This window comes from Lolium perenne, chromosome 4 (genome assembly GCF_019359855.2).
Source record: "Lolium perenne isolate Kyuss_39 chromosome 4, Kyuss_2.0, whole genome shotgun sequence".
NCBI lineage: Eukaryota > Viridiplantae > Streptophyta > Magnoliopsida > Poales > Poaceae > Lolium > Lolium perenne.
In genome coordinates this window covers 259,914,083-259,930,507 of record NC_067247.2, presented here as the reverse complement: position 1 = coordinate 259,930,507, position 16,425 = coordinate 259,914,083, and the positions used below count along the sequence as shown (strand labels likewise).

The window sequence follows — 16,425 nt, the reverse complement described above, 5'->3', positions numbered from 1 at the left end:
ATACCGATAAATTTCGAAATATGAGTGCTACTTATGGTCTTGACTCTCAAGTTGCTGCAAATCTTTATAAAGCCTTTGCTTCTCATTTCGAATTGCCTAAAAATAATTTTGATAAGTATCATGAACCTTTTAAAGAGGCTTGCATGAAGAATGAAATTGTTGTTAATTATTGCAATAAGCATGCTCAAACTCCTAAGAATGCTATTTCCTATAAGCATGTTAATTTTTGTGGAATACATAGACCTTGTGGAATTAATCAAATCAAAGATGAATATTGTATCCATCATGCTAATGAAAAAACTAGAAAGTGGTTTAGGGCTCTAGATGATCTTGGTAAAAAAGTTTGTGCCCTCTATCCTTTTATTTGTGAAGTTTGCCATGAAGTGGGTCATTTTAATTTTCAATGCTCCTCCAATGATAATTTGAACCCAATGAGTGCTGCAAATTTGTATTGTGATGATGAAATTACTCCTAATCAGCATGATGAACTTACTTTATTTTTGGGGTGTGAAGAACTGTCGAGAAAAATCTCTTTGTTACATATGAGTGATCTTGATATTGATGATGTCCTGCATGGGTGTTTTTCTTATTGCATTGATAATAGCCATACAAATACTTACATACAAAATATTTTAGAAGATGACACCTTGCCAAAATATGATAGGACCGCTGTGTGTTTTCAACTAATTAACGAAAAGGAGGGATCCTCCCAAGTTTCTTCTATTGTTTCTGAAAGTAAATCAGGTTATGCGGACAAGCCACCCTTCAAGCCTCTTCTTCCTGAAGAAGGGAACGAGAAGAAGAAGAAGAAGAAGAAGAAGGGGAATAAAAAGAAAGAGGTAACATCATATCCCCATGTATATGAGATAACAATAGGTAACCGTAAGTATGTTGCTCCTAATGATTATTGTGATAATGAATCTGAATATGATGATCTTCCTATGCCCTTTACATACATTAGCAATCATGATTTGAATGAGCACACTACTTTTGATATTGCAAATCTCTGGGAAACTAATTCTGAAAATGATGATGATAATAATTGCCATAGTGTCAGTACTATCCATGCTTCCTCCCATAATGATATAGAAAGCTCTAAGCTTGGGGAAGAGGTGTTTGCAAATCCTTTAGCTACTGGTCATTATGTTCTTGATACATCTCCTTCTAATAGCAATAATGGTGTGGACACAGATAAACCGATTGTGAAGGATAACTATTCTATTTCTTATGATGACACTATGCCTCCGATCTCTAATGATTATTATAAAGAATGCTATGATATAGGTTCTAACTATCCTTATGAAACTTGTCATAGTCATGATTGGATTACCAAAAACAATCCCCTTAATAGGCAACTTGTTTACCATGTTCAAATTCTTGATAATAATCTTGCTCCAATAACTATTAATGAGAATAACTCTTCTTATGCCAAATTTAATGATACTTCTATGCATATGAACCATGATAAGAATGTTTTAAGTGATGGGTATATTGTGGATTTCATCAATGATGCTACTGAAAGTTATTATGAGAGAGGGAAATATGGTTATATGCATCTTAATAATATTAAGTTTCCCCTCTTTATGTTGAGAATCTTGAAGTTACTCGTGTTTTATCCTCTTATGCTTGTCACTTTGTTCTTCATGAATTCACTTGTGTACAAGATTCCTCTTCATAGGAAGCATGTTAGACTTAAATTTGTTTTGAATTTGCCTCTTGAAGCTCTCTTTTGCTTCAAATACTATTTCCCGCGAATGGATTATTAAAACTGCTGAGCCCATCTTAATGGCTATAAAGAAAGAACTTCTTGGGAGATAACCCATGTGTTATTTTGCTACAGTAATTTGTTTTTATTTTGTGTCTTGGAAGTTGTTTACTATTGTAGCAACCTCTCCTTATCTTAGTTTTGTGTTTGGTTGTGCCAAGTGAAGCCTCTAATCGAAGGTTGATACTAGATTTGGATTTCTGCGCAGAAACAGATTTCTATCTGTCACGAATCTGGGATTTTCTCTCTGTAGAAAAATCAGAAAAATATGCCAATTTACGTGCGTGTTCCTCAGATATGTACGCAACTTTCATTAGTTTTGAGTTTTCTGATCTGAGCAACGGAAGTATTTATTAGAAATTCGTCTTTACGGACTGTTCTGTTTTGACAGATTCTGCCTTTTATTTCGCATTGTTTCTTTCGCTGTGTTGAGTGGATTTCTTTGTTCCATTACCTTCCAGTACCTTTGAGCAATGTCCAGAAGTGTTAAGAATGATTGTGTCACCTCTGAACATGTGAGTTTTTGATTATGTACTAACCCCTCTAATGAAGTTTATGAGAAGTTTGGTGTGAAGGAAGTTTTCAAGGGTCAAGAGAGGAGGATGATATACTATGATCAAGAAGAGTGAAAGATCTAAGCTTGGGGATGCCCCGGTGGTTCACCCCTGCATATATCAAGAAGACTCGAGCGTCTAAGCTTGGGGATGCCCAAGGCATCCCCTTCTTCATCGACGAATTATCAGGTTCCTTCTCTTGAAACTATATTTTTATTCGGTCACATCTTATGTGCTTTACTTGGAGCGTCTGTGTGCTTTTGTTTTTGTTTTTGTTTGAATAAATTGGATTACATCATGCTTGTGTGGGAGAGAGACACGCTCCGCTGTTGCATATGAACACATGTGTTCTTAGCTCATAATATTCATGGCGAAGTTTCCTCTTCGTTAAATTGTTATATGGTTGGAATTGGAAAATGCCACATGTAGTAATTGCTATAATGTCTTGGGTAATGTGATACTTGGCAATTGTTGTGCTCATGTTTAAGCTCTTGCATCATATACCTTACACCTATTAGTGAAGAAATACATAGAGCTTGTTAAAATTTGGTTTGCATGAGTGGTTTCTCTAGAGTCTAGATATTTTCTAGTAAGATGTTTGAACAACAAGGAAGACGATGTATAGTTTTATAATGCTTGTAATATGTCTTTTATGTGAGTTTTGCTGTACTAGTTCATGCTTGTGTTTGCTTCAAACAACCTTGCTAGCCTAAACCTTGTATCGAGAGGGAATACTTCTCATGCATCCAAATCCTGAGCCAAACAACACTATGCCATTTGTGTCCACCATACCTACCTACTACATGGTATTTTCCGCCATTCTAAAGTAAATTGCTTGAGTGCTACCTTTAAAATTCCATCATTCACCTTTGCAATATATAGCTCATGGGACAAATAGCTTAAAAACTATTGTGGTATTGAATATGTACTTATGCACTTTATCTCTTATTAAGTTGCTTGTTGTGCGATAACCATGTTCACTGGGGACGCCATCAACTACTCTTTGTTGAATTTCATGTGAGTTGCTATGCATGTTCGTCTTGTCTGAAGTAAGAGCGATCTACCACCTTATGGTTAAGCATGCATATTGTTAGAGAAGAACATTGGGCCGCTAACTAAAGCCATGATCCATGGTGGAAGTTTCAGTTTTGGACATATATCCTCAATCTCAAATGAGAAAATTATTAATTGTTGTTACATGCTTATGCATAAACGAGGAGTCCATTATCTGTTGTCTATGTTGTCCCGGTATGGATGTCTAAGTTGAGAATAATCAATAGCGAGAAATCCAATGCGAGCTTTCTCCTTAGACCTTTGTACAAAGTGACATAGAGGTACCCCTTTGTGACACTTGGTTAAAACATGTGCATTGTGATGATCCGGTAGTCCAAGCTAATTAGGACAAGGTGCGGGCACTATTAGTATACTATGCATGAGGCTTGCAACTTGTAAGATATAATTTACATGATACATATGCTTTATTACTACCGTTGACAAAATTGTTTCATGTTTTCAAAATCAAAGCTCTAGCACAAATATAGCAATCGATGCTTTTCCTCTATGGAGGACCATTCTTTTACTTTCAATGTTGAGTCAGTTCACCTATCTCTCTCCACCTCAAGAAGCAAACATTTGTGTGAACTGTGCATTGATTCTTACATACTTGCTTATTGCATTTGTTATATTGCTCGCATTGACAACTATCCATGAGATATACATGTTACAAGTTGAAAGCAACCGCTGAAACTTAATCTTCCATTGTGTTGCTTCAATGTCTCTACTATGAATTTATTGCTTTATGAGTAACTCTTATGCAAGACTTATTGATGCTTGTCTCGAAAGTACTATTCATGAAAAGTCTTTGCTATATGATTCAATTGTTTACTCATTGCATTTACATTGTTTCGAATCGCTGCATTCATCTCATATGCTTTACAATGGTATGATTAAGATTATGTTGGTAGCATGTCACCTCAGAAATTATCTTTTATCGTTTACCTACTCGAGGACGAGTAGGAACTAAGCTTGGGGATGCTGATACGTCTCCAACGTATCTATAATTTCCGATGTTCCATGCTTGTTTTATGACAATACCAACATGTTTTGTTCACACTTTATATCATTTTTATGCGTTTTCCGGAACTAACCTATTGACGAGATGCCGAGAGGCCAGTTGTCGTTTTCTGCTGTTTTTGGTTTCAGAAATCCTAGTAACGAAATATTCTCGGAATCGGACGAAATCAACGCCCAAGTTCCTATTTTCATCGGAAGCATCCAGAACACCCGGGAAGGACCAGAGGGGAGCCCTGGGGGCCCCACACCACACCCCGGCGCGGCCAGGGGGGGGGGGGCCGCGCCCCCCTATAGTGTGGGCCCCCCAGAGACCCTCCGACTCCGATTCTTCGCCTATTTAAGCCGTCGTGACCTAAAACTTCGATACCAATTGACGAAACTCCAGAAAGACTCCAGGGGCGCCGCCACCGTCGTGAAACTCCAATTCGGGGGACAGAACTCTCTGTTCCGGCACCCTGCCGGACGGGGAATTGCCCCCGGAGCCATCTCCACCGCCGTCTTCACCGCCATCTTCACCGCCATCGCTGCCTCCGTGATGAGGAGGGAGTAATCCACCCCCGAGGCTGAGGGCTCCGCTGTAGCTATGTGGTTCATCTCTCTCCCATGTACCTCAATACAATAATCTCATGAGCTGCTTTACATGATTGAGATTCATATGAGTTTGTATCACTACTATCTATGTGCTACTCTAGCAAAGTTATTAAAGTAGTTCTATTCCTCCTGCACGTGTGCAAGGGTGACAGTGTGTGCACCGTGTTAGTACTTGGTTTATGCTATGATCATGATCTCTTGTAGATTGCGAAGTTAACTATTGCTATGATAATATTGATGTGATCTATTCCTCCTACATATGCATGAAGGTGACAGTGTGCATGCTATGTTAGTACTTGGTTTAGTCTTTTGATCTATCTTACACTAAAGGTTACTAAAATATGAGCATTATTGTGGAGCTTGTTAACTCCGGCATTGAGGGTTCGTGTAATCCTACGCAATGTGTTCATCATCCAACGAAAGTGTAGAGTATGCATTTATCTATTTTGTTATGTGATCAATGTTGAGAGTGTCCACTAGTGAAAGTGTAATCCCTAGGCCTTGCTCCTAAATACTGCTATCGCTACTTGTTTACTACTGATGCGTTACTACTGCTGCGTTACTGCTGCTTGTTTACTGTTTTACTGCGTTACTACTGCTGCAATACAACCACCATCAACTACTCGCCAAAGAAGCTATTTTTACGGCACCGTTGCTACTGCTTATTCATACCACCTGTATTTCACTATCTCTTCGCCGAACTAGTGCACCTATTAGGTGTGTTGGGGACACAAGAGACTTCTTGCTTTGTGGTTGCAGGGTTGCATAAGAGGGATATCTTTGACCTCTTCCTCCCTGAGTTCGATAAACCTTGGGTGATTCACTTAAGGGAAAACTTACTGCTGTTCTACAAACCTCTGCTCTTGGAGGCCCAACACTGTCTACAGGAAAGGAGGGGGAACGTAGACATCATGTTGCCACTAGGGATAAAACATTGATGCTATGTCCGAGGATGTAGTTATTGATTACATTACGCACCATACTTAATGCAATTGTCTGTTGTTTGCAACTTAATACTGGAAGGGGTTCGGATGATAACCTGAAGGTGGACTTTTTAGGCATAGATGCATGCTGGATAGCGGTCTATGTACTTTGTCGTAATGCCCAATTAAATCTCACAATACTCATCATATCATGTATGTGCATGGTCATGCCCTCTCTATTTGTCAATTGCCCAACTGTAATTTGTTCACCCAACATGCTATTTATCTTATGGGAGAGACACCTCTAGTGAACTGTGGACCCCGGTCCATTCTTTACATCTGAAATACAATCTACTGCAATACATGTTCTACTGTTTTCTGCAAACAATCATCATCCACACTATACATCTAATCCTTTGTTACAGCAAGCCGGTGAGATTGACAACCTCACTGTTTCGTTGGGGCAAAGTACTTTGGTTGTGTTGTGCAGGTTCCACGTTGGCGCTGGAATCCCTGGTGTTGCGCCGCACTACATCCCGCCGCCATCAACCTTCAACGTGCTTCTTGACTCCTACTGGTTCGATAAACCTTGGTTTCTAACTGAGGGAAACTTACTGCTGTACGCATCACACCTTCCACTTGGGGTTCCCAACGGTCGCGTGCTGTACGCGTGTCACCCTACATCATTCTTCACCGTCGACAGCAAAAGCACCTACGCTGTCCTGCTAGGAAGGGATTGGATTCTCGCCAACTGCTGCATTCCATCCACAATGCACCAATGCCTGATACAGTGGGATGGAGATGAAGTGGAGGTCGTACATGCAGATGACTCGGTCGAGATCTCAATAGCTGGCATGAATATTTGGGATGCAGACAACCAAGAGCCGATCTCTGGAGTCAGTTTGGACGGCTGTGAGCGCATCAAAGCTACAAAAAACGGGGTGAGGCTGGTCTTATCCACCGGCCTGACAGAGTAGCAAGAGCAAAGTCAATGGACGTACGTGGCAAGGCCGATCCCTGCGATCGGCCCCAAAAAAATAAAAAGCAATGATCTCACCTCGAGCATGTCACGTAGTCGTAGTAGGGAGATTCCCTCCCGTAGTAGAGCACAAATAAGTTGTAAACCTTCATTGAGTAATGCAATCAAAAAGGGGGCCGATTCCAGCAATCGGCCCAAATTATCCTCACCATACGTTTTACCTGTGTTCAGCATCGATTTAGCAGGCGACGGAAAGCTAGGATATGGGTTTACATCGGCTGATGAGCTAGAAGAGATTGACATTGGTCCTGGGGATAAGCCACGACCAACATTTATCAGCAAAAAGTTAGATCCGCATCTGAGGGGCCTGATGATAGCTCTTTTGAAAGAATACCCAGATTGCTTTGCCTGGGATTACACAGAAATGCCTGGGTTAGACATGAGCATCATTGAGCATCGGCTCCCTCTTAAGAAAGGGTTTCGGCCGTTCCAGCAGCGAGCACGACAGATGAAGGCCGAGATTTTAGAAGAAGTCAAGAAAGAGATCGAGAAAATGTTGAACGCCGGGTTCATCAGGCCATGCAGGTATGCTGAGTGGATTTCTAGTATCGTACCTGTACAGAAAAAGGACGGCCGATGGCGCGTCGCCATAGATTTTCGGGATCTCAATAGAGCCACTCCAAAGGATGAGTATCCAATGCCGGTAGCAGAGACACTGATCAATGCAGCTGCTGGTCATAAGGTGTTAAGTTTCATGGATGGCAATGCCGGTTACAACCAAATTTTCATGGCTCCAGAAGATATACACAAGACTGCATTCAGAGTACCAGGGTCGGTGGGCTTGTTTGAATATGTAGTCATGACATTTGGACTGAAAAATGCCGGCACAACATACCAAAGAGCCATGAATTACATCTTTCATGATCTGATCGGCAAGTTGGTGGAGATTTACATTGATGACGTGGTAGTCAAGTCTGTTTCAGTAGAAGGACACTTGGAGGGTTTGCGACGCATCCTGGACCGAACTAGAAAATTCGGGCTAAGAATGAATCCAAAGAAGTGTGCTTTTGGTGTAACGGCCGGTCAATTCTTGGGTTTCCTGGTTCATGAACGCGGAATTGAGATCGGCCTGAAAAGTCAGGAAGCAGTGCGAACAATGAAGCCACCTACCACGAAGAAGGAACTCCAGTGTCTCATCGGCAAAATCAACTTCGTCAGAAGGTTCATCTCTAACCTGTCAGGACGAATCGAGCCGTTCATGGGACTGGTAAAAATTAAATCTGACGAGGAGTTTCGCTGGGGGGCAGAGCAACAGCGAGCGTTTGATGAGATTAAAGAGTATCTAACGAAGTCGCCTGTGTTAGTTCCGCCCCAGCAAGACAGACCATTCTATATTTACTTGTCAGTAGCTGACACCTCCATCGCCTCAGTGGTGGTGCAACTTTATGATGGTCTGGAGAGAGTTGCTTTCTACCTCAGCAGAAGGATGTTGGATGCAGAAACTAGGTACCCTGAGATCGAGAAGTTGTGCCTCTGCCTATTTTTTACCTGCACCAAGCTTCGTCACATCTTGCTATCAGCGAAATTGTCATCATATGCAAATCAGATGTCATCAAACATATGCTGTCGGCTCCTGTATTGAAAGGCCAACTCGGTAAATGGATGTTTGCATTATTGGAATTTGATCTCCGGTATCAGCCTGCGAAAGCAGTCAAGGGACAAGCGTTGGCCGATCTTATTGCTGAACGAATCAACACTGATATAGCAGCACTGTCTGTGCGTGCATGGGCCATGTTTTTCGATGGATCGGCTTGTGATGATGGTTGCGGCATCGGCATTCTACTCGTGTCGCCCCGGGGGGCAACATATTCCTTCTCCATCAGGCTACCTACCCCTTGCACCAACAATGTCGCTGAGTATGAGGCAATACGCAAGGGAATGGAGTTGCTTTTGGAAGCCAGGGCAGAAGCAGTGGAACTTTTTGGAGACTCGAAATTGGTGATTTCCCAACTCACGAAAGAATACAAATGCGAGAGTGAGTCGCTCTTCCCATTATGGATGCAATGCCGTGAGCTGATGGCACAATTTAGGTACATAAACTTCAATTGGATCCCGAGGTCGCAAAATGCCGAGGCCAACGATCTCGCACAGATGGCGTCAGGCTACAAGGACGTAGCAAATGGAGCCGATGTTCAGGTACAATTCCTGGAACCGGATGACTGGAGAGCCGATATCTTCAATTACTTGAAAGATCCGGCTCGGGGGGCACCTAAACGGATAAGGTACAAGGCCATGAAATATGTCCTTATAGGAGATGACATGTTCTACAGGACTTTGGAAGGGTTACTTCTCAAATGTCTGGGACCAGCCGAGTCAAATTGGCTCTTACACGAGGTACACGAAGGCGCCTGTGGAACTCACCAATCGGCTCATAAGATGAATTGGTTGATCAGGCGATCGGGGTTTTATTGGCCCACCATGCTTGAGGATTGCTTTAAGTACTATAAAGGGTGTCAAGCGTGTCAGATGTTTGGGAAAATCCAAACGGTACCTGCATCAGCAATGAACCCCATCATCAAGCCTTGGCCATTTCGAGGTTGGGGCATGGATATGATCGGCAAAATCAATCCTCCATCAAGCAAAGGCCACGTGTGGATTTTGGCCATTACAGATTACTTCACTAAATGGGTGGAGGCCGTCCCTATGAAGTCAGTAAAATCGGAAGATGTTATCAATTTTGTGAAAGAACATGTCATTCATAGATTCGGGATTCCCCAGACTATCACGACCGATGGAGGTTCGGTCTTCATTTCTAAAGAGTTTAGAAAGTTCTGCGAGGACATGGGAATTAAGTTGATCCGATCGTCTCCATACTATGCTCAAGCAAATGGACAAGCTGAAGCGTCCAACCAGAGCCTTATCAAGCTGATTAAGAGGAAAGTCGACGAGCACCCTAGACGTTGGCACGAGGTATTGTTAGAGGCTTTGTGGGCTTATCGCATGTCATGTCATGGAGCAATAAAAACCTCGCCATACCATCTGGTCTATGGACAAGAAGCCGTATTGCCCTGGGAAATTAAGGCTGGGTCGAGACGTATTACGTTTCAGAATGATTTAACAACTAAAGAATATGCAGCCCTGATGAGTGATAGCATTGAGGATCTAACGGAACTCAGACTTTGGTCGCTTGAAAAAATTAAAGAGAACAAAGCCAAGGTAGCTCGCGCATATAATAATAAGGTGAGACCAAAGGAGTTCCACGTTGGTGATCTGGTATGGGAAGCTGTATTGCCATTGGGGACTAAGGATGCAGTATATGGTAAATGGTCTCCAAATTGGCACGGGCCGTACAGAGTTGACCAAGTTTTAAAGGGTAACGCATACATGCTCGAGGAGCTGAACGGTGTTAAATTCCCAGTGGCCGTCAATGGTCAGCATCTCAAGAAATATTTCCCAAGCATGTGGGATGACGGACAGTGAAATATGGGGGCCGATGCACGAAATCGGCCAGTAAAAATATATATATATATATATATAGGGTTGCACTATTCTGAAACCGGTGCTCAGAATATTATTCTGAGCACCACCGGCCCCTATATAAGGTTTATGGCCGAACGGCCCCGCTCCGACCGAGCCCCCCCCCCCCGCCCCGACCAAAATCCACCTGCCTCGATCCCGCCCCGCTTCCACCCCGTCCTCCGCCGCCACCCCGCGCCCGCCCCCCGCCTCCCGCCTCCGGCGCCGTCGCGCGGCGGCCGAGCTCAGCGGCGACCGAGCTCGCGCGAGCGACCGAGCTCGCGCGGCGACCGAGCTCGCGCGGGCGACCGATCTCGCGCGGCGACCGAGCTCGCGCGGAGCAACCGAGCTCGCGTGGCGACCGAGCTCGCGCGGCGACCGAGCTCGCGCGGAGCACACGGGATCTTCTTCTCCGGCGAGCCAACTTCTTCTCCGGCCGAATTCTTCTCTGGCGCGCCCCCCTCTTCTCCGGCGAGTCTCTTGAGGGATCCTTCTCTGCATCCTTCTCTGCAAATTCAAGAAATCCAAGCAAATGGATCCTCCAAAATCTAAGAAGATGCAGATTCGACAGAAAAGAGTTGAAGATGTCGTTCCTACAAGATCTTCACCTCGATTTGCTCACAAATCTACTTTGCTCTCAGATAAAATAAGGGAAACTTGCATATCTGCAGCAGTTACACCTTTGAAACGAAGTACATCTGAACAAAATGAGGTGAGACAATGTTGTACAGCTAGAAACTATAATCTTGAACTTCTCAGTGTACTTCTCTGTTTGTACTTGTCGAATATTGAAATTGTACTTATTCTGTATGCTTATTGTACTTCTCTGCTTCTACTGCAACTCCAATACTTCTCTTTGAACTTAGTAATGCATGTGTACTGTACTTCTCTGTTTTGCTAGTTGTACTTAGTAATCCCTATGACCTGCCCTTCCCTGTTTTGCTAGTTGAACTTAGCACTTGAGCTTAGTAAATCCTTTTGTCCTGTACTTAGTAATGCTTGTGTACTGTACTTCTCTGTTTTGCTAGTTGTACTTAGTAATGCATGTGTACTGTACTTCTCTGTTTTGCTAGTTGTACTTAGTAATGCCTGTGTACTGTACTTCTCTGTTTTGCTAGTTGAACTTAGTAATCCTTTCGACCTGTACTTCTCTGTTTTGCTAGCTGGACTTAGCAAATTGAACTTAGTAATGCCTGTGTACTGTACTTCTCTGTTTTGCTAGTTGTACTTAGTAATCCCTATGACATGCACTTCTCTGTTTTGCTAGTTGTACTTAGTAATCCTTTTGACCTGTACTTAGCAAATTCAACTTAGCAAATTGAACTTAGTAATGCCTGTGTACTGTACTTCTCTGTTTCAGCACATGAACTTTAGTAAAAAATTGAACTTAGTAATCCTTTTGTCCTGTACTTATCTGTTATTCTAGTTGTACTTAGTAACCTCTGAGTGTTGTATTTAGTTATATTGTACTGCTAATGTTGGTTATATTGTACTTCTCTTTCTCCATAATAGTACTTCTCTTTTTTTCATGAACTAGTTATTTGGTCCAAGTTATTATTGTGATATGTGTACTGCCATTCCTAATTCGAATAAAATCTCTGATATTCTACTATCGCAGGATGAATCAATGGCTAGACAAAAAAAAAGAAGTGAGGTTGTGCTTGATCCAAAACCTCTACAGTGGGTTACTCCTGAAATTCCACGCAACTTCTTTGTCACTGGCTACTCACCTTTTACAAATGGATTGGACTCAGACATGTATAGTCCAGAAACAAATTGTGATACGAACAAAAGTGCTGAAGCAGAAACAACGTCACAATTTCCTTACAATCCAGGGCCTGCTGTGCCACCACATATCCTGGATATTGCACGTGTCCTATCAACTAGACGACCTGCTAGAAAGGTTGCTGAGGTTGGTGCTACACATCCTCCAGATCAACATAATTCTAGTGCCTACAAAATGACTAGTAGGGAACCAGAAGTACATGAAACAGCAGCACCTTCATCCTCTGGATTTCCTCCTCAACGTGCACCTGTACATCCCTCATCCTCTGGATTTCCTCCTACACGTGCACATGTATATCCCTCATCCTCTGGATTTCCTCCTCCACGAGCACCTGTACATCCCTCATCCTCTAGATTTCCTCCTCCACGTGCACCTGTACGACCCTCGTCCTCTGGATTGCCTCCTCGTGACCCTGTACGACCCTCGTCAACTAGATTACCACGCCGTGACCCGTCAGATCCATTGTTACACAAATCATTGGTGACACCGCCATGCCCAATACTCCCTGAAGAAGAAGCAGATACCCCAGTGGAGTAACGTCGCTACAGCCATGTGAGTACATTTGAAGAAATTTAGTTTCTAAACATCTTGCTGTATCACACTTGTACTTGTTGCTACATTATACTTGTACTTTCTGTTTTATGATACTTGTACTTATCATTGAAATGCCTAAGTACTATTGTTTTTTGTTTTTGCAGGATAATGATCTTCCAGATTATCTATTACCAAAGATTAAAATGGTATTCAAAGATTTCAAGGATGCCAAAATATTTTACAACAGATATGCAAGGCATGCTGGTTTTGGAGTCAGAACTGGACAGCACAATGGTGCCAATCGATACCTATACTGCAACCGCCAAGGTCATTACGAGAGCACTGCTATAGAATCGACCGCCAGCGTGATAAAACCACTAGTCGATGTGGTTGCCCTGCTGGTATTAGAGTAAAGAAGAAGGAAGATGATACTTATGTAATTGAGAATATAAAATTAGAACACAACCACCATATGATTCAAAGCCCCAGCATGATGAATTTCCTAAATTCTCATAAAAATTTCGACCCTTCTTTGCTGGAATTTGTAAAGTTCCTGCAGTTTGAGAATGTATCTCATCGGATAATTTTGTCGATCCTATATTCATCGGTGGGAGGCGCGCAGTACTTAACATTTCATGGGCGCGACTTGCTAAACAGGTAAAAGCAACACTCTACCCTTTTTGCTCTTTTCAACTTAGAAATGAAAGTTGTTTGTGAACCTCAAATTCCCTTTATGATAACTCTGTACTTAACATGTGAAAAAACATTCCTGTTACTGCATGTCTATCTTTCCATGTACTTTTGATTGTAGTATGGTTGTACTTCATGCTAAAAGCAATCTGTACTTTCCATCCATATAATTGCAGGAAGGCAATATATTCCCAAGAGGATATTAGGGACGACATTAATAAGCTTCTGTCTTACTTTGGAGAGATGAAAGCTTGCAACAAAGAGTTTTTCTTCGATTTTCAGCTTGATGATGAAAACCGTATAAAGAATATATTTTGGGCTCCTGCAAGCTGTAGGGGATCATACGAGGATTTTGGGGATTGCATAACATTTGATACAACATACAAAACAAACAGACACAGCATGCCCCTCGGAGTCTTTGTCGGAGTAAACCATCACCTGCAGTCCACTATTTTTGCTTGTGCTCTTGTCAGGGATGAAAGTGAAGACTCATTTTATTGGCTGTTCAGAACGTTCTTAAGGTGCATGAATGGGAAGCAGCCCACAATAATTTTAACAGGTCTGTTTACGCACAATCTTTTGCATATTTCTGTGAGAACATATAGCATAGTAAATAATATTACATCTGAACCGAAATTCAAATTTGCCTGCTTCACTTATGTTCTGATTTCTAGACACCTTCTTTTTATTTACAGACCAATGCCCGTGCATGGCACAAGCAATCCCTCGTGTTTTCTTTAAAACACTGCATAAACTATGCCGATGGCATATGATGAAAAAATTCCACCTACACTTGTCGAGTCTGTACAAGAAGTATTTGACCTTCAAGGCTGAGTTTACAGCAATCCTGAATTGGCCACTCATGCCTACAGAATTTGAAAACGCTTGGCGAAATCTACTTGACAAATACAATCTGCACGATGATCCCACGATGTTGCAGCTCTGGGAAATCAGGGAGGAGTGGATCTCAGCCTATTTCAAGAACGTCTTCTGCGCAAGAATGACATCTACTCAGCGCTCAGAAAGCATGAATGCATCCCTAAAGCGTAGTCTGTTAAATGAGAAGCTCAGTCTGAACCGTTTTGCAGAACAAGTTACCAAACTAATATTCCAAAGGAGACATGCAAAAAATTTAAAGACATATGCAATACAGGTACTTAATCTAAAAAACATTTACTGCACATCTTGTGCTTCATGTTAGCATTCTTGTTATCTTTTCTTCATAAAAGATTAAAAAAAATGTGTTGTGTCCTCTTTTCAGTCAAAAACAAATAAGAGAACCCATTATGGATTTGAGCATCAATTCCAGCAACTTTATACGAAGACTGTTTTCAAAGAGTTGCAGGCTCTGCTGAAGAAAAGCACACTCTTCCGCATAAAACCAAACCCAGACTACCCTGAACTTGATGAGTACAATTATCTGGTGACCTATCACCAACCAACGACCGACTTTTCTTGGTCAAACCATCAGTTTAGAGTACTTGCAGATCCTGTTGGAGGCGAATACAGATGCGAGTGTCTGCTATGGGAACACACAGGTACAAAAACATTATAAAAAAACAAAAAGAACAAGAACTTGTACTTCTGTTACCTAGTGACTTAAACTTCTGTTTCACCCATACTTGCAATTCTTACCGTTTCTAACGGATTGAAATTTCATTTTATTACAACAGGATTGTTCTGCCTACATGTTTTATGCCTGCTGGACCACCTGAGGGTTGATAGCATTCCACTCAGTTACATACTAAGGAGGTACACTAATGGAGCGCGACATAGAGGAACTTTTGATAGGAGAGATTACAAGACACAAGCTTCTGATGGAACCTCGTATCTGTACCAGCAGAATGAAGTACTACAGCTGGCTATGAAAGTTGTTAGGAAAGCAACATGCTCAGAAGAACAGCGGGCAAGAGCAAAAGTTGGTCTCAGCGATCCGTATGATGAACTTGATGCAATGGGTTCGTCAACACCAGATAATGATGAAGATGGTTCAGGCCAGTGCCCAGATATTGATGAGTTTGAGCCTGAAGAAACTCACTTTTGGACAGAAAACCAACAGACATATCCTGATTATCCTAACCAGCAAGATGATCAGCCTGACAACGATGGTAACAGTATGCCGTAGAGGGTTATACTACCACCACCTAAGTCCAAAACTAAAGGAAGCAGGAATAAAGAACCTGGTGGCTCTAAACCTCCAGGAGCTATGAAGAAAAAGGTGCAGAAGACTGTGAAGAGGGAAGGGAAGAACACTTGCAGTATATGCAAGCTGAAAGCGGGACACAACTCTAGATCTTGTCCAAAAGATCCTAGAGTAATGAAACAACTTGCTATAAGTAAAATAAAAGCTCCGAGAAGAAAAATGTGTTCAGGGTGTAAAAAATATGGAACTGGCCACAACTCTCTTACTTGCCCTGTAAAAAATGGCTTGAACCTGAAGGGAAAATCGAAGAAGAAAGTGCTAACAAGAACACAACCAAAAAAGAAGCAAAAAGAAGAGGAAGAAGAAGAGGACGAGGAAGAGGAAGAGGAACAAGATGAAGAAGAAGAGGATGACGAGGGAGAGGAAGAAGAAGAAGAAGAAAAAGAAGAAGAAGAGGAAGAAGAAGAAGAAGAAGAAGAAGAAGAAGAAGAAGAAGAAGATGAAGAAGAAGATGACAAAGCGGAAGACAAGGATGAAAGAAATGAACCAACGCCACCCACTAAGAAGGAGCACCAGAAATAAGTTAGCATAAAAAAATAGAAAATAAATTACAATATTGTAATTAAGTTTACTTCCCATTCAGTAGTGATATGTAAAAATGGAAAAAATGATCTTGGTTTACTCCATTCAGTAATTTGTTTACTACTATCAAAAGTCTTTACATCAGCAACATCAGCAAAAACAGTAAGAAAAACTAGGAAGTACGATATACATTGATATGAAGTACGAGGTTACTCAAATAGGAAGTTCGTAGTGTGTTAAAAATTACAAAAAAAATACAACAAAAATTAAGACCTGGGTAAAGCCCGAG

The 16,425-nt window shown here is 41.9% G+C and overlaps 1 protein-coding gene across 1 annotated transcript; it reads left to right on the top strand.

The window, feature by feature from the left end:
* The first annotated feature begins 14,342 nt into the window (after nt 1-14,342).
* Nucleotides 14,343-15,536, top strand: LOC139839337 (protein FAR1-RELATED SEQUENCE 1-like). The gene is made up of 3 exons (XM_071829386.1): nt 14,343-14,564; nt 14,673-14,949; nt 15,085-15,536. The coding sequence occupies exons 1-3, from the start codon at nt 14,343-14,345 to the stop codon at nt 15,534-15,536; spliced, it is 951 nt and encodes a 316-aa protein (XP_071685487.1).
* The last annotated feature ends 889 nt before the right edge of the window (nt 15,537-16,425 follow it).

Excerpts from the sequence above, each read along its gene's own strand:
- LOC139839337 (XM_071829386.1), top strand. The coding sequence starts at position 14,343 with ATGTTGCAGCTCTGGGAAATCAGGGAGGAGTGGATCTCAGCCTATTTC. Across the intron at positions 14,565-14,672 it reads TAAAGACATATGCAATACAG|TCAAAAACAAATAAGAGAAC; the intron begins GTACTTAATCTA and ends TCCTCTTTTCAG. Across the intron at positions 14,950-15,084 it reads TCTGCTATGGGAACACACAG|GATTGTTCTGCCTACATGTT; the intron begins GTACAAAAACAT and ends TTATTACAACAG.